General features: G+C 37.0%; 2 protein-coding genes across 4 annotated transcripts in view; one reads left to right on the top strand and one right to left on the bottom strand.

Moving 5' to 3' along the window:
• LOC136850680 (major facilitator superfamily domain-containing protein 6-like) overlaps nt 1–5,481 on the top strand; it is a 62,886-nt gene extending 57,405 nt beyond the window's left edge. For all 3 annotated transcript variants that reach the window (XM_067124477.1, XM_067124475.1, XM_067124476.1), the window contains exons 3-7: nt 1–176; nt 301–475; nt 1,507–1,746; nt 2,703–2,858; nt 4,477–5,481. The exon at nt 1–176 is cut by the window's left edge and continues 882 nt beyond it. In XM_067124477.1, the coding sequence (XP_066980578.1) occupies nt 1–176; nt 301–475; nt 1,507–1,746; nt 2,703–2,858; nt 4,477–4,673 (944 nt within the window). In that variant the 3' untranslated portion in view covers nt 4,674–5,481. The remainder of the gene's footprint in view (nt 177–300; nt 476–1,506; nt 1,747–2,702; nt 2,859–4,476) is intronic.
• LOC136850681 (uncharacterized) overlaps nt 1–13,960 on the bottom strand; it is a 210,535-nt gene extending 196,575 nt beyond the window's left edge. Inside the window, exon 1 of the mRNA XM_067124478.1 lies at nt 13,738–13,960. The gene's annotated coding sequence lies outside the window, so the exon portion shown is untranslated. The remainder of the gene's footprint in view (nt 1–13,737) is intronic.
• Nucleotides 13,961–19,093: the final 5,133 nt, after the last annotated feature.

Genomic DNA, 19,093 nt, shown 5'->3' with positions numbered 1-19,093 from the left:
TCTCTCACAATAAGTCTGAAGTGGATTATACCCCCGTTGTGGCCATTTCGATCACTTTCCTTGTGGCCAACCTCTTCGTCTCCTTCACCATCAAGTTCGACGTGCCGAAGAAAGAGAAGCTGAAGGCGAGCATCGTGGGGCATGCTCTGTGCTCCTTCAAGATGATTGTCTTCTTGGTAAGCCTCGTTCGTCTTATTATCCTTTGACAATGAATGTTATAGCATTATGAGTGTGCAAAATCAGTTCATTATGCGATTTGCAGTCAGTCTTTCATGACATGGCTTTCAATCTCTTCCACAGCTGACCGTTATGGTGGGAGGAATTACAATGGGCACCCAGTGGACTTTCTTCTTCATAGTTGTGGAAGATATAGCAATTGCTTGGGATCCTAGTTTCAACTTCATTAAGCTCATCCAAGGCCTTTTGCTAGGAATCGAATGCTTCTTCGGAGAGGTGCCATTTTTGTTCTTGTCCTGTAAGTTCTCTTCCTGTTTCAAATGTCATATTGTTATTTTTAGTCTCATGATGTTAAATTCTGTACACAGATTGGAAATTACGTTGAATATTGATATATATAATAATGTTTTATATTTATATATACAATGTATATTTGTAATAGCCACGTGACCTCTTGACTTCTCGATTTCTCCACACTTTTTGGGTTCGCTTGTTACTACAAAGCCTAAGATCCAAGTAAAGCAACAAACGCAAAAATCCTATTGCATGTGACAGAATCCGAACCAGCAGCCAATATATCCAAATAAAGGTGCGGGTCAATCCCATTAGTCTCAGACTAAATTGTACATCGACGAAACCTAGTCTCAGACTAATTTTACATCGAACCAGTCACTCTCCCATCTGTAAATTATAACACATACTTCATTTCCATTATAAGAATTTTTAATTGCTGTCAACAACTTTTCTTCTATATCACATTTCCTCAACTCCCTTAACATTGCCACTTTTTCGAAGTCCAGTCCATGCAGGTTTTCATATTAATTTCAAGCATTTCGCTTAACTTTTCCATATTACACTTTTAATCCACCCAGCCTCTTCCATGTCTAAACCTAATCAATCCTTCTGCCAATTGCCTTAGTTCTCAATCAGCACCCTAACACACGCCTCCTTTGGTTTACTAAGTAATGTTATAATGCAATAATTCTTACAGTCTCCTCCGTCTCCTTTATCATTATACTAGGGAACAGTATTATTCTCCTAAGGTTAGTTTGGCTCTAGAGGGCATTTAACTTTGGGTCTCACTGGGATGAGGTCATACATACATACATACATACATACACACATACACACATACATAAACATATATATATATACATAATATATATACATATGTATATATATATTATATAATATATATATATATATATATATATATATATATGTATATATATTGTATAATATATATATATATATATATATATATATATACGTTTAAAGTTAAATCTCCTTAAAATGTATGTCTTTCTAACGATATCTGTTTATTTACAGCATTTATCATCAAGAAGCTAGGAAATGTGCGCACTTTCTCCGGGGTGTTGGTAATATTAACAATGAGGTGCTTCCTGTACTCTTGTGTCACCAACCCCTGGTACTTCCTACCCATCGAGTTCCTCCACGGACCCTCATTCGGTCTTTTGTATCCAAATATGATCACATATGCCAATGCCCTGGCGCCCAAGGGTGCTCAGGCTACTATTCAGGGCATCGTCAAGTCCACCTTCGTTGGAGGTGAGTAACCAAGGAAACCACTTTTGAAAAATGTGTCCTTTCTGAACATCCTCGTTCAGATAAAAGTGGCATTTGTTGCATAGGCTACAGATCATGTAGATATAATATGAATGTAAGTTGAAAGGTGCCCAAGTGGTATACTATTATTTAATGAATACTTGTGCAGTTTCACTAATATTTGAAAGGATGAAATGTGACTTGTTAATCAAGAAATTTCAATGGAAGACATTGAATGCTAGAGAGAGCTGATTAGGAGGTGTTTTTCAATGAAAGCACAAGATTAACCGGTGATCGTTTTCAAGTGAAAATGTATGTGTTTTGCGATATAGGAGCTTACTGTTACTGTTAGAACAGCATCTGTATTTAAAGCAAATAAAAAAACGGTTGAAAAGTCGCAACTTGAAAACGAATCAAGGTGAAGGACTGAACTTTTGGGATGTGGCAACTATTGGCCTCATTCTGCAATTCAGCTTGGATTTCGCGGGAAAATGACGAGAACCTTCCTATACGATAACGTAAAAACGAGTGGTAAATGAGTTGTGCAATACACGTAGATATTTTGGGGAATTACCAATCTCTGGTGTATTCACAGTATTGAATATGCCCCCCCAAAATTAGATAAGGCCTCATTTGCAGAGAGATATTAAATGTTGGGAACTTAACATTAATGGGAAGACACGGAAAAAGAGAGAGGCCAAAGATATAGCAACTGGATAGTGCAAAAATCCTTGGCAATTCGTAGGAAATCAATAAAAGAAATAATCAGAAGGAAAGGCAAAATGTCTGCCTTAAAAACAACAACTTGCTTGGTCTGAACAAAGCTACAAACGTCCTTGGGTTAGCAATTGGGAAATGTTTCGTGAGTGAAAGAAGTGGATTCATTTAATCGCAGAAGGACATAGTATCGGTATTTAAAAAAAAGATAATGTGTATTAATGACTGCATTGTTCTTTCAGGTGTGTCTCTAGGAGGCCTGATCGGGGGCGTTCTCTTAGAGAAGTTCGGAGGCTCCAAAGCCTACATGTGCCTGGGCCTCTTTGATCTCTCCTTCACATTGGTATTCATCATCGCTAACCTCGCCAGAGACAGGCTAAAGGTCCATCGCTCCGACAGTGAGTATATTGGATAATTGTGGTTAAGCTCGTCTTCAACAATCTTCTAATATACTTATCATGATGCATCGTTTTTCTTCCATTCCAATTTGCATTACTTATTTCTGAGCTCCTTGTGCTGTCGGGGCTTATCATGACAAAATTGACAATTACTGAATATAAAAAAATGGCTCCTTAGAAATTATCAAACTCAGTGGAACGTTTAACCACTGTTGACATTTAAAAATGTTTTTTTTTCTTATGCAAAATAGTTAGCTATTGAACGACCTTATGATCTATATAGTTAAGACATGCTTGTGTGTTTTAATATGATTTTTTTTTTCACGGGACACCTGTATGGGGTAGATCACATCTCGGAATTGTATGTCACGAAAAAAACTTATTTTTTCACCTTGTAGCGTAATACAAACTTCAATATCCAACCGTTGGTGGGAGTGAGGAACGGCAAAATTTCACTCGTTAAAAAGAGGAAAAACGAAGTTGCTCTTACGAAACGAGATAATCTTGTTTGCCGGCGGCCCTGTCAAAACAGTCACGCTCATCCCTGAGGGCATCATTTTTTTACCTCTGAATGAATAATTCACCTCTTACAATTTTTTTGTTGACATGTTTTGTAGTCTGACCTTCTTTTAAAAGTAAGATTCAGGAGAGAAGAATGAATAGAAAGAATATACAATTTAGGCCGAAGGGTAAGCGTTGGCACCTATGAGGTCATTCAACCCTGAAAGAAAAGTTGCGAGTAAAAGGTTTAAAAGGTGTAACAGGAGGAAAACCTCGTAGTTGCATTATGAAACAATTGTTAGAAGAGGTTGACAGTAAGATGGAAGAAAGAATACGAACAAAGGTACAGCAAAAGGAATGAAAGGGGTTGCAGCTAGGGTCCGAAGGGACGCTGCAAAGATCCTTAAGTGATGCCTACAGTGCACCGCGTGAGGTGCACTGACGGCACTACACCCCTACGGAGAAGAATGAAATGCAATTATAATTAAACATTTTCATATCCTTACGACACTCTACCTACTGTATACTTTAAAATTGGAGTTAGATGTTTCAGTCATTCGAAAGGAACTTAATTTTTAGAGCAACTTTTGCGGGCCTGCTGTTAGGAACATAATACGGTACAATTCGGGTCAAGATTCTCACGACGGAGAGCATTTTATTGTAAATATTGTACGTAATCGTTTGCAAGACAACGGAATAGTCTGTATTTTGTTGTGTTCGAAAACGAAACACTTTCTTACGTCTACAAGTTAATTGCAGAGATTACGGCTCCACGCTCAGAAGTTATTATTATTATTATTATTATTATTATTATTATTATTATTATTAAATAAATCACCGAAACTGGATATACAGTAGGACCGTGATAGGGAAACGACACTAACAAAGCTTCACTTGAGCTGATTGCATCATTTTTTATCAGTATACCTCGATTTGAGTTCTACAACCCATATGTCAGGAACTCTCCAACCACTTTGACAGTTTGATTATTATATTTTTTCAACTTATCAGTAGCAATTTTGCCGAAATTAGGCTGGAGTTTTCTTTTGAGAATGTGTGGTTCTAAAAGTTTATGATCATTACTGGCTAATCTGACTTTGTTTCTCTGTTTGGACAGACGCGAGCGACCAGTGTGAATACGTAGCCCAGGGAAGCAACGACCACGGATACCCACCGGAGGACGAAGAAGCTCCTTTGAACTCTCCGGTGACGTCGTTGACTTCGTCTATGCCTCCGAACGATAATAACGGCAACTTGAGTCCACAGGCTTACGACAAACCCCCGGAAGACGCCAAAGAGAAAATAATCGAATAGTGATGTATGACTTCATTAATTTGATAAGGTACTCTTTCTCTCCTTTGTTCACTCATGACAGGAAACGAGGGAGGAATGTTAGCGGCGAGTAGCGTACGACGCGTTTTCGTCATTAGTCAGTATAGCCTCAGTTTACTTACAACAGAATCATAGGTACTAACTCTCCCGTGTGGAATAGGCCTCTTTTTGGACACATTCGATATGATATGATCTTGTATCTTCAGTATGTAACCTCCGAATGATGCATCTGTCTGTATCGAGTCTTGCGAATAGTCTCAGCTGTGCATGCTTGTATTTTCCATAGGGTATTACGAGACTGTTCCAAAGGCATATTTATATGGAAGCTGCATCGTCCCTGACGAGTCACTGTTGTCGCCAAAAGATTATGATATCCAGCTTGGATAAAGTGATAGTTGTTTTAAGTATTAGAAAATAACAATTACGATGATGAAGAGGGACTCTGTTATCCCGGAAATGATGAAACTGTGATGTACCCGGTGCTCTTTGTGTAGAATGTAGGTCCATAGGGTATTTCAGTATCAGTGCAGGCATTGATACACAATGCATCCGAATATGATCGCCATCGAAATTCATCTCAAACTATTTAACCAGTGTCGTATTTTTAAATACACTTATTTATTTGGAAATCGACGGTTTTGTGAACAAACATCAGGCTGACATTATTCCCAAAATTGTTTCATGTCTGCAGAAGTACAAACGCGTGTAAATGCTTTATTTTTGTCGATATTATGTACGGAGTAAAAATCACTATTAGTTTTTAAGGTAATAAAACTGTAATTTATAGAAACTTGTTTTCTTAATTCCCTTTATGTTGTTTCATTACAATATGAACGGCAGTCTAGCCTTTCACGCAAACACAATGCTGTACTCCAAATAAGCTTTCATTGAAGAATTAGATATTTCTTCAAACTTGATGGCAAATTTTGATTAATGTACAAAGGAAACCTGAGAATGGAGGAATAGAAGAACAAAGCCTATTTACATTATTCGAAACTAAAAATATATTCATATACAACAAGACTAGAACCATTCACTTGAAAACACGCCCCTTCAGAATAAAAAAGTTCACATGTGAAAAAAGGAAAGGAGTAATTAATAAAGGGTAAATTTAAAACAAATACACAGCGACAGCTATGCAGGTCTGAAACTCTAAAACTTAAGAGCGTCGGTACAGCAAGCGCAGCAAAACTACAAAGGAGGCCATCTCACAATATCTCTGGCTTGTGTGGCAACGCAACACCTCTAGAAAGTGGATGCAAATTCTCTATGAAGTGAGTAATAATAAAGGCCCTTAGAAAAGTTGATTGTTGAAACAGTTCGTGGATGAAAGTTAAGCAGGCTGTCTTTCCACAATCGTTTAAATCATAAATCGCCGATTGAAACGACTCTGCCTAAAAATAAAGATCCTGGAAGCTGCTGGCATCCAAACACACGATCAATATTCCCCAGAAAAAATCTGTACTTACACCATTAATTACATCATCTCTGTAGATACTGGAAGCCACACGAATATTACCAGGTAACTTTTTTACAGCAACAGATGTTATATTCGACTATGTGCTTCTGTATCGAACAAAGAACCAAGATTTGTAAAATTATTAGGGATTATTAAGTGCAGTATTACTTATGAAAAGTCATAAAGCGGTGAATGGTGTGAAATTGGTTAGGCGAATCTTAGTTATACCAGAGTTCATCCTGATACCCAGGTGAAAACATCATTCCTTGTTCTGTTCTACATCTGTTAAAACTAGGATGACAGAGAACTAATCTTCTCGTCAATCAAGGTATAAAGATTAGTTTTGACCCTGCTATATATATTCCTGCTTAATTCATATTTTGGTACTTGGGATCAAAATTAACCCATCAGTAACATGATGCTCAATAGTAGTAGTAATGACAATAATAATAATAATAATAATAATAATAATAATAATAATAATAATAATAATAGTTTTGCAATAATAAGATCATTCAAAATAATTTAAACGCCTGCAAGAAAAGTAGTAGTAAAGGTAATACCAGGTAACATGGAAACAAAAATAAGAGTTTATCCTTCAAAATACCCCATCTGGAATAGGTAGAGGGCACATTGGCCAAAAAGGGGCACCCTGACTCTTCCAAGCAATACCAGATAACATGCATACAAAAATAAAAGTTTATACATCAAATACCCCGTTTGAAATTGGACCAGGGCACTTGGACAAATGGGGAGACACCAAGTCTCTTCCAGGTTTCTACTGGAAGGACGTGAGAAGGTAAGAAGGTCCCCTTCGATAAACAGTCACTGGGCTTCATAATTTAGCCCGCGAAGAGGCCCGCTGTATAAAAGAAGGCCCTTGGGCTTCTCTGAGAGGATGTCTGAGAACACCAGGGACCATAGATTCCGCCGGAATCCCCGAAGGATGCCTTCTTTTATTCATACTGATTTGATTTAGCTTTGGGAAAGACACACAACACAGTTCCTCCTTTCTGCAACACCTTGAAGACATGGAATCCATCATTGCTCCAGAAAACTTATTGTTCGCTTCAGAATGGATTCTGTGTGAGATTAGAAGGCAGGAACTGTGCTGCGTGTCTTTTTCCAAAGCTGAGTCGAATCAGTGTGAATAATAGAGGATATCCTCCCGGGATTCCGGAGGGAATCTTTAATCCCTAATGTTCCCAAGAACCATCAGATGATTCCCAGAGAAGCCCAAATAAAAATATTGGGCTAACTTTATATTTTCATGCGGCTGGATTTTTCTTCTTTGTTTTTTAGTGTAATGGCCCATCATTTTCTTTCCGTCCCCCTCCTCTCTCTCTTTCTCAATCCACCCCTCTTTCTCCTTCTCTCTGCCTATCTCCCTGGTTTAAAACCCGAAATTACTTCCCAATGTCAAAACTGGTTGCCGATTTCGAAACAATTTTATTTCCTTTTGATCTCTCTCTCTCTCTCTCTCTCTCTCTGACTAAAATGGGAGGATGTTATTGTTCATTTTAATAAATTTTTACATTTTATGGGGTGAAGGGAAAGGAGTTCGAATGGAATTAATAGCGTGGGCTATTACAACTCCGGCTATCAGAATCCACCTCAGGACAGGATTACCCTTGTATTAGTTCAGTCAGTGACTGCCTAAGTAATCTAGAATAATGTTTAAAATACATCTTGTGACTCATCAGTTTATCGATTTTGAATTCCCAAAGCATTTAAAAGCTTTGCTATGCGTAATACATTCAATGAACGGAGTCAACACAAGACTAGCTACAGGTGACAAAGTTATCTAACCCCAGATACTATTCAAATATTGATTTTAGAGACTTCAAGCTTGCAGCCCAAGACAGTACAACAAACTCCCAGTTTATGTGACGACGACTGAAAATATAGTCTTTCCAGGAAGAATCAAAGACTAATCGTCTGAGTATTATGGGAGATTGGATTTGACAATTTATATTAAATACTTTTGTATCATTCTCCGAATGTCCCGGCTTACCTATGTATACGTTAAATGAATTTATGAGTCAAAACAGTGCCTTAGGTGGAATGGGACCATATAAAAAGCCTGCTGTAAGTACCTAAGTAACCAGAATATTGACATTTCTGTGGGCACTAACACTGGCCCAGATTTTGCCAACATTAGAGTATTCGTCTTTCTGTCAGGCTAGTAGTCTAACAAATAATCAAAGGCTTCAGCAACAAATGTATCAAATTTGCACTAAGACCAAATCAAACCAGGATACACTTTTGCCCTCATCCACCATTTTTTAACAGGTCATTCACAACTGAGCATGGAGAAGTCTCTTTGAATTATAAATTATCCATATTCTCACTGACCACCCTGTACAGGATGTACATTTGCCAGGAATTACTCTAAATATTCTAGCATTATGGACATGAAAGGCAGATTTGAAACAGGTCTCTATAAAATTAAATTCTGAGAGTTAAGTGTCACTGTCAAATTAAAATTAGATAAATAATGGCCGTTTTCTTAGTAAAGCATAAAGTATTTACACTTCAACAAATTCTGACTGGCATCGGCTCGACTGCACAGTTCGTTTTCTTTGTCTTTTCAAAAATCTTAGTAACACATCTTCATTATTTACACTATTAAAAGCAATTTTGGTATTCTGGACTTACGCAGCCTCAGTGCTGCTTTGATACAGTTGTAAATTAACTACTTCTAAATGATAACAGTAAACTGGTATTATTGAAAAGCTTTTAAATATTTGTAAGAATGTCTGCGTGAACGGTAAATACTGTTGAGAGATTACGGACTCACACACATAAAATTCTACGAAGAGTACCACAGGGAAGTGTAGTAGGTCTAATTTAATTTTGTATTTAAAAGACTGGATTGTCAAACATGCTACATGGAAACCGGATAAAATTAAAGCTATTTGCGGAAAACATCGAATTTTAGTTTTACACAGGCAAATGGGAAACTAAATGACGTTCTTACCAGTGTTTAGGAATGGTTGACATTTAAGCAGTTAAAATTCTGTGAAAATAAACTGAACTTATGCTGGTAGGAAAGAATATCAGATTAAAAAAAAACAGCGGTGATTTTCTACTACATATCAATAATAATGCAATTCCGATCGCTGACAAAGTACGTGGTTTAGGTATACTACTGGGCTGTATGTAATTAGTTTCTTACTGCTCAAATTAACAAAACAAAACAAAAATGTTGTAAGGGTTACTGCCATCATCTTAAAAACGTTGCAGTTTTTAAAAAAATGTCTTGATAACTGCTCTGTTAAATACAAGTGATTAACTGAATACAAGTGATTAACTGTCTCATAAGCAGACTGGTCTATTGCGACTCTGTCATAACTGACGAAGATAGAACTCAAGAACCTGTAAAATATATTAAATAACGCGGCAAGAATAAAACCGCGAAAAGATTACCTCTGTGTTGTTAGTCGCACTAGCATCCCTATATATATCAAGCCTAGAATGGTGTTTAAAATATGTGCAGTGATTCAGCAAGCTATCACGAATGGTTATCCAAAATATCTGAATGACTTGCAGGTCATAATGCAGCCAACCAAAGGAGTCAGCTTAGATTTGCTGTGAAATTCACTATTTCTCCTTATCAAGTAATTAAAATGGCCCTTTATTATTTTATATTTTTCCCATGCAGTTTCAGCCTAATAACGTCGCCGCTTGCCCTTTTTACGCCGTTTTGTCCGTCTTTAGTTCCAACCTCTCCATTAAATTAAGATAATTTTTTCATGATTAACATACATTTTCCCATCAGTGTGGACACATTTCATTTCAATTACACGATCTCATTCTTATGATGGTCCGTGCTTACGTCGAAGTTAGCATGACAGCATGAAATCTTTATATCTATTTTAACGAGTTACTTTATAGAAAACGTCCTAACACATTTTCTTTATACTAAAACTCATTTCCTTTTTCACTGTTTTCCAACATTATCTTAAACTAGCGCCCCGATAAGATAACATACCTCCATCAGCGAAAATATCTGATGTACTATTTTGCCACGAAGTCACTAAGAACAATATATGTCCCGTCGATGTTGTTGCAATCAACGTCATTAAACAACTGTATAAGTAATTGCATAAGTAAGTAAGACGATCGCATGGTGACTTTCCGGCCATGCATCCACTGTCAGTCCCCGCGGATGTAAGGGTTTATCGCCACGATGTAAATCATTTCCGGGAGTATAACAAATCCTTCAAAAACAACGTAATACTTGACCGCGGAGGTCTATAAACAATAAAAGATATGCTCTAAAGTAGGTATTTGAGGTTCACAGTACTGAAAATGTGTTTACCAAATAATAATTTAATAGGCGAAATAAGTGACATTCTATTAAAACAGAAACAAACTCATCAATAATTGCTGTTGAAGTCGTTTAGTTTATGGAAGTTGGATGCTAAAGATCTTAAATGTGGTTATTCTGGTGTAATATCATGTGTTATGAACGGTTACGATCAAGATTTCTGTCAGTAATCCAGTTATCGAGTTAGGGTTGTTGACCACACGATCTGGATAGGCCTATGATGAAATTCCAACAATTATAAATTTAAAACATTTGAAATACATCAGAATCTGCAACAGTTGCGAAGATTGTGTGATAGTGGCGCAAATTAGATTAGATGTAAAACGGAACTACCACTAGTGCCGTTTTCTCCACATTATAAATCAGTGTCAGCTGATCTGTCATCGAAATATTGTCTTTAATAAACTTCTGTCATACCAATACTGCTAATGATGTCGGATGCTGATTGATTTAACTCCATCTCATTCGAGCGTACTCAAAACATATATAGTATACTTTGTATTCCTACCAAAACACTTGTTTATCTGTAAGGCACAGTGTTATCACAAAAAAGAATGTAAAAAATAACATAATGAAAAATATGTCCTTTTGAGTTACAACAGATAAATTATATACCTGGGCTATAATGATATAAAAACCAAGTACCAGTAAGATATAATAAGATATACTGGTAAACGGATACGAACCAGAGAAGGAGGCGGTCTGCGAGAAATTAATAAACTTGATGATGACATTTGCAGTCAAAACTCCAGCTTAAACCGAACTACTGTCGCTTTCATCCCATTATAGCAGTCTACAAACATTAATTTTGTTTTTGTTTTTAATAGGCAATACAGATTACACAAACATCCTTTATAACGTATGAAACTATTGTAAATATGCCAAAAGACTTAATTGCACAATATTTCTTAAATAACAATTGTTATAAGTATTTGATAACTGACAATCTCCAAAACAGGAAACTGCGACATACTCGAGTCGTTTACATGGGTTTCTTACGATTTCTTAGTTGTACTGTACACATCCCGTTCATACGACCAATGTCTAACGTACGTGTTTCAATTATCTCTTTATTCATGAATCATTTAATTGATAAAAATAATTCTGTCGTAAAATAAATTGTGAAAAAAAGACATGTGCAACAGACTCGGTGAGAACTCAAAATTCCTTTCTCGTCCGAATGTGGTATGCTTGTCATTGTCTTTTTTTCATAATGACCTTAGTTATAACCTTACACACTTTGTTTGATTAAAATAAGTAAACGAGTAAAAAATACGCCTAAGTTTCTTCGGCGCAATCGATTACATCTCATAATCAAGGCCACTGAAAAGATACGTATCTTTTGGTGGTCTCGGTATAATGCTGTATGAGCCGCGGCCCATGAAACTTTAACTACGGCCCTGTGGTTGCCTGCCCTAGATCGTTGCCAGATGCACGATTATGGCTAACTTTAACCTTGAATAAAATAAAAAAAGATACTGAGGCTAGAGGGCTGCAATTTGGTATGTTTGATGAATGGAGGGTGGATGATCAACATACCAGTTTGCAGTCCTCTAGCCTCAGTAGTTTTTAAGATCTGAGGGCTGACTGAAAAGTGCGGACGGTCAGACAAAGCTGGCACAATAGTTTTACAGAAAACTAAAATCACGCTATAAGAACAAAATGAGTTGGGCCCAAGGTGCACAGTACGGGAATGGTAATAAACTACCTTTAAAATTCTGGGCAGAAGACAGAAAACTCGCTCTTAACAAAGCCGGGCTGTATTTTTATGGAACAATATGTATATCGATGTATAAAAAATTGGAAAAGGTTCAATTGAAACAAAGTGATGTATTATCACTATACTTATCCTAGGTGTGTCTCATGAAGCTCAGCATTCAAAATGGAGTCTTACGATTTCTAACTATTTTTTAGTTTTCTGTAAAAGAAAACTTGAGATGTCTGTTGTTCGTCCGTCCTTACTTTTTCTGTCCCCTCAGATCTTAAAAACTAATGAGGCTAGAGGGCTGCAAATTGGTATGTTGATCATCCACCCTCCAATCATCAAACATACTAAATTGCAGCCCTCTAACTCAGTTGTTTTTATTTTATTTAAGGTTAAAGTTAGCCATGATCGTGCGTCTGGCAACGCTATGACATGCCACCACCGGGCCGTGGCTGAGTTTCATGGACCGCAGCTCTTACAGCATCATACGCTGTACAGAAACTTCGGCACATTTTTTACTTGTTAAATATGCTTCTATCTTTTATCACATTCAGTAATTTCTTGACAGCTAGCCCAGAACACCACAAAACTATCGTCGGGTTCTGATGTGAGGCAATCGGTCTACTATTTTGTTGATACTGATAGACATTGTAAGTAGGGAAGGTATAGGTGAAAAAAAAAATAGCGAGGGCCTACATTCAAGAATTCTCCCTCCTCTCGTACCAATTACAGCAAAAGCCTACCATTGGAAATGTATTTGTTAATCCCAATAAGGGAAATTCACACAACTATATTTGGAAGCACATTCTGATAAGTATGTTTTCTACGGTGTGCCGATTTTACTCCCAAACCGGGTAACAATAATGTAGGTCAAAAAGTAATAATGAAAAGATCAGCCTAACGGAAAATCTTACGCCCTTTTCAATGAACACTTATATAAAAGGGTAAGATGTGTTATATAATGTTACGATTTTAATATGAAAAGTATTTAATTTTGTCAATTATTTAATACGTTAAAAAGTCGAGGGCTAGTCCTATATCAAGATGCTTCAAGACAATGGGATCACCGTCATTTCTCTCTCTCCATTCATTTGTTATTCTCTCTTTCTCTCTCTCTCCTCATTTATTTGTTATTCCCTCGTGTCCTTCCCAGCATTTTCCCCTCGTCCTCTGTCTGCGAGCAAGTACATCCCAAGGTGTTGCCATGACCACCTGTCAATAAATGTTAATTTTTCGGTGACATGATTTGAAATAGCCTAGTTATTGTCTGGCAATTACTGGGCTGCACACTAAGCCTAACCTTGCATAGCGTAACATTGATAAACATCCAGATCCTTGCCTGGCCTAAGAAGAGATGAACTTCCCTCCAAAATTACTAGACCAAGTCAAGCTAGTCGTTTTTAAATTTTTCGACTAATGGTTGCAAGATTGCATACCAACGTAATCTAACTTTACACACACCATCCTGATCTTTACCTTACCAAAGGGTTACGCCCCCCTGGACCCCTCTAAAAAATTATTAACCCCTCGGAAAAAATCAGTGTCTTACCTTGGGCCTAATGGATACCTGAACTCGAGGTGCCATGTCGTCGTCATCAGATTCTTCATCTAAATCTGGTAGGTCAGGTCTTATAATTTAACCTTAATGTGGATGGTTGGATTAAAAAGTTATGCTTGTATCCAATGAACTTAAAACCGGTTGCGTTCGTATTTGAGTCATGTAATCAGTCTCTTCGATTTCGACTTCATGCCACGACTGCCAATTGAAGACTGAAGTGACAAGCGAACCAGTGATTTGCACTGTAGTCTCTGTTACCTCAGGGACGGGGGACCTCAGTCAACTGAAGCATTTCAAGGATATTAGCAAAATGTTAACAACAGTTTTGACATTCTCCCTTCGGGCTAGAACATGATTGGCAAATAATAATAGGCTATTCTGCATGGAGGAATATTTGCGTTATGTTAAAATGTTGTAGAGGATATGTATCTAGAGAACCTATCTGTATACCAGTACTACGTAGTTCGGGTGGTCTTCCACCAGGGCGGCGCTGCAGAGCCTGGTGGCCATCTTTAAAAGTCTGGTAACCGCGCAAATTGAACAGGGACTTAGTGCGATTGTGAATTTTTTTATCCTGAATGTTTCATGAGTGTTTAGGGTTTAGTGAGTGTTCAGTGTGTAAGTGTTTAGTGAGTGTTTGGAGTCTTGTGAGTATTTTATGAATGTTAGTATGTACTGTAAGTGTTTAGTGAATGTTTAGTGTGTAAGTGTTTAGTGAGTGTATAGTAAGTGTGAGTGTTTAGTGAGTATAAGTGTATAGTGAGTGTTAATGTGTAATGATTGTACTTTACTATTTAGTTAGTGTTTAGTGACTGTATGCAAAGAAAGTCCTGGAATTTACAGGAACCACTAATGCTAGACATTGCTTAGATCCAAGAGCAGATGCTTAGGCCTTGACCACAATGGTTGTAGTGCTTAAGCCAAGTTAGCCAACCTGTTTTTGTAAGGTAATTTTTCTCTGTGAAACTGGGTCAAGTAATAATAATAATAACAATAATAATAACAGCAACAATTATAAAAATAATAATAGTAAAAATAATCATATTAATAGTAATATTAAGATAAAATAATAATAATAGTAAAAATAATAATAGAAATAAAGTATAGTACTACGAGCTAGACCTAGACCTTTCAGTATGGCCGCCCGAGGTCACACGCTCGGCAGGGACATCGCCACTCCATGTTATTGAAGCTCTATGGAAAATGCTCGCTAATGATCTGAAAAACTAAAACTACAACGACGCTCCTTCTTGGTCTTGGGAATGAGAAAATCTATATGGCAATGCCAAATGCTGTTGATCTCTTAAGGTACAAGTTTTCTAATTCTTGGGTACTTTACACATTTTGGCAATGCGGTAACATTCTCAATATTAAATTCACTGAACCTCTATCAACGGAAAGTACAAATAGCGAGAATTAAATCACACGAATCACAACACACCATGCCCATAGCAGCGCCTCAACTGATTTCAGATTTAAACCTTTGAATGCATTATAGGCGACAGTGATAAAATAGGGCCTGTCATTGGCCAAAGTAGGTGACGTCAAAGACTTAACGGGGTTGTTTGAGATCGTCACATAACTGCGGCTCTCAGCGGGATTTAAAAAAAGAAAATTGTTTCATGACATGCAAGGAAGAACAGCCTAGAATGCGTTTGCGACGGTGATTCAGTCATAGAAGAAAGGTTGTTGTAATTGATTAGACAGTGGGAAAACCCAAACAAATTTCGTTCGCCATGATCTCACGACAACACTTGTAATTATATTCAGAAATAAATAATTTTGGAGTGAGTTCATTACATTTTACAAAGAATACCCGTGCCTTTGGAAATTAAGTCTAACGTCTGAAGTGACAAGGGAAGATGTACTACTTGGAAACCTAATCTAAGAGGAGTCATTCAGTCACAGAAGGGACAATGGCAAGAAAAAAAAAATCCTTAACGTCAAGACCATCTGAACAAACAGCTGGATAAAAACAAACAAAAATCGAAGCATCAAATTAATCAGGACCTGCCGCCGGAGATATGCGCCCATACGATCTGATGCTTGTTATAAGAACTGACAAGGCCTTCATGCTCCAGTACACAGGCATAGATGAGGTAAGTGGGATATTTTCCTCACGCTAAATTATTTATTCCTTTAAAGTTGTTGAAGTCTCAGTGTGTTGTTAAAGAATAAAGTTAATCCTTAATCACAGTACAGTATGATAGGCTTAGGTACATGGCCAGTTTGTAAGAGAATACTGGATTACAGCGTCGGGAAAAATTGCCACACGCACACGTAAGATATATATATATATATATATATATATATATATATATATATATATATATATGTGTGTGTGTGTGTGTGTGTGTGTGTGTGTGTGTGTGTGTGTGTGTGTGAAACGAAAACTGAAGAAGGAACAATAAACCGTGCTCTAACAGGATTTTTGCGAAATTTTAGAGCCTGTTACGTAGATGGTAACGCAGTTTCTGTCAGAAAATTAACAGCAACTGACTTAAGAAAGTAAATCTAATTCTATACATCATCTTCATTTTTCTGCAGTCCATTCACGTGTATTAAGGTTATCATTTAACGTGGCAGTGCTTATACAGCACTTTCAACAAATGCCATTTGCTACTGAGTGAATAATTCCCCCGCCCCCCTCTGCATTATCAGCAACTAAGCAGAGGGTAGCGCCGTCAGTGGGCCTAATACGGTACACTGTAGGCATTACTTTTACTTTACTTCCATTCCCGCTTTCTTTCTTCCATTTTGTTGTCCAACTTCTCGAACTATGACTTCTCAGTGCAACAATGGGATTTTCTTAGTCTCACCTTTAAATCCTTGTACTTCTTGCCACTTCTGTTCTGGATCTCTTTATTCTACTGTTCAAAACTCCACCTCTTCCTTTTCACTGTTTTAAGCGCTGAATGGCTGAAAGTGCCCCGAGTTTGGCTTTATAGCCTAGTTTTCATTATTCAGTCAATCATTCTTATCAGCCCTTGAAATCAAGTCATACTTCTCCTGCAGTCTAACAAATTTTTACTATATATATATATATATATATATATATATATATATATATATATATATATATATATATATATATATATATATATGAGTGTATACACACACACACACACACACACACACACACACATATATATATATATATATATATATATATATATATATATATATCTGAAAGTCAGCTATAGTGGTCTAGTTAAACTACTTTTAATAATAATAATAATAATAATAATAATAATAATAATAATAATAATAATTTTACACATGTGACTTTTCATGTTCACAAATATCAAACAGCAAACATTGTTTGATAATCAGTTCTCTATACCTTGGGAATAACTTACACCCAAAGGGAACTATAACTGATAAGTACTTCGTCTCCAGCAGGATTCGAACCGTTGCCTGGTTTGGAAATAGCAATAGACAGTGACTTTGACCACCAAGCTACGTGTGTGAAATTCATACGCATACATTCATATACTAGGTTACATAAACGCAAAGATAGTTCCGATACACATACACGTGAAGAAATCCGTGAAGATAATACAACTCGTATGTAAGCATTCATACGCACATAGATAAATATACCGATTCGAATACAGCGTACATGAAAACCGGAAATTCCTGCAACTTACACACTCGCTCGTGCATCCAAAAGTATTTTTGATTTTGTACCTTTGGTGTGACGCAGAGCCTCACACACACACACTTTTTCTTCCTGCAGAGAGCGTTCGACATGCATGCCCGAGTTATTTTTAGACCTAGAGCGGCCCACTCAGCATACTGACGTGCAAATAGAAAATGTTCCTTGCTAAGCAACACAGTTTAATGCTGTTTTTCGTAAAACTGGAAATTTCCATTGTTGATCTCTTTCCTGTGTAGATAAGGATTTAATGACTCGCTGCTTAAGTTTTACAAGTTTTGTAGTGACGGCGTTATTTAGTTTTTAATAATTATAACATATTTTTATTATCAAAGAAATATATATTTAAATTTGTCATAAAACATAACTAACGTTTATTGCGATATTCAGACCTTCCTTAATAACTAGGCATGTAGTTATTTATTGCCAGTTTTAATGACCTAAGATTTCAGCTTAAAATTTTACATTTTCCTCTTGCTGTTCAGAATTTGTTTAAACAAAAAGATAAACTATACTGGATTTATCAAATATCCAACGTACGCGCTTACACAGACATTTTGAATGCACTTGTTTGAATAATATTAAGATAGGAAACTGGGGACAAATGCTTAATTCTGAAATCAGTTATCCCAAACATAGAATGAAGATCACAACCTTCCGCTATTGTAGACTGCAGACCACGGGCCCGGGTGAGTTCCGCATTCTACCAAGACCCGATTCTACTCATGTAGGTTGAACAGGGACGCCAACCTTCCCTGAAGTAAAGAAAAAAACTAGACCCCTGGCCGTATAAAATCCATTCTTTCTTATATCAGTCGCGTTTACACCCATTTAACATTAGAATCCGACATATTATACGCACTGCCGAAGTGTAGGCCTACATACGTCCATCTTAAACCATTTTAGTCTAGCAGTCACTGCTCCGTTAGAATCTTTCGTCTCTTGTTTTTGCGTTTCCAAAACTACTTGGAAGTGACTGTAAAATGAACAAGGATGCATCAACTTTTCCTTAATGTGAAATGCAGGCCTCAAAGGAATGTCAAGATGCATTTGAAGGCACCGAAAAGGTAAATATTTCGCTGTTATGCATTTAAAAAAAATTTTAGATCAGATTCAAACGGTTAAAAAAAGAGTAAACCCTTCGTGTTAATGTCACCGTGTTGCATGAATGCTTTTAAATGTAACATTCATTTAAAATTAAATGTAAAATTCGGGTTACAAATAACTCAAACTGAGGATACAGATCTCCTCTCTAAAGTCGTCGGCTTAAACATGGCTTCGGTCCTTAACCAAAGCTGATACAAATAGAGAACGCGCTCCTCAGCCTGTCACCAATGTTAATACGGAACTCATGCCAGTTTGTGGTCCAAATTCTACATGTGATCCAAAGTTTGGAATACCACAGCTTTCCTTTACAGCCGGTACTTACATGTTTTTTCATCCTCTTCAACCAGATAATAATCAAGTATCCCTGCTACCATTCTTCTTCCCACCATTTCATCAATCAATTTGCTGTGACACATGCTCTGTTCATGTAACTGTATTTAGCTTAGTCGTGTTACCAAGACTGAATGGTTATCATTCAGACCAGTACTATCAGCCAGAGGCCTTTGGCATGCATACTTATGCTACATCCGCGGAGGAAGACAATTGCAGTCATCAGTTAGGTACCTCAGCAGCAGGAAAACG

The sequence above is a fragment of the Macrobrachium rosenbergii genome, chromosome 22, assembly GCF_040412425.1.
Source record: "Macrobrachium rosenbergii isolate ZJJX-2024 chromosome 22, ASM4041242v1, whole genome shotgun sequence".
NCBI classification, from domain to species: Eukaryota; Metazoa; Arthropoda; class Malacostraca; order Decapoda; family Palaemonidae; genus Macrobrachium; species Macrobrachium rosenbergii.
The sequence above is the reverse complement of the archived record's forward strand: the minus strand, read 5'-3'. Positions and strand labels throughout refer to the sequence as shown.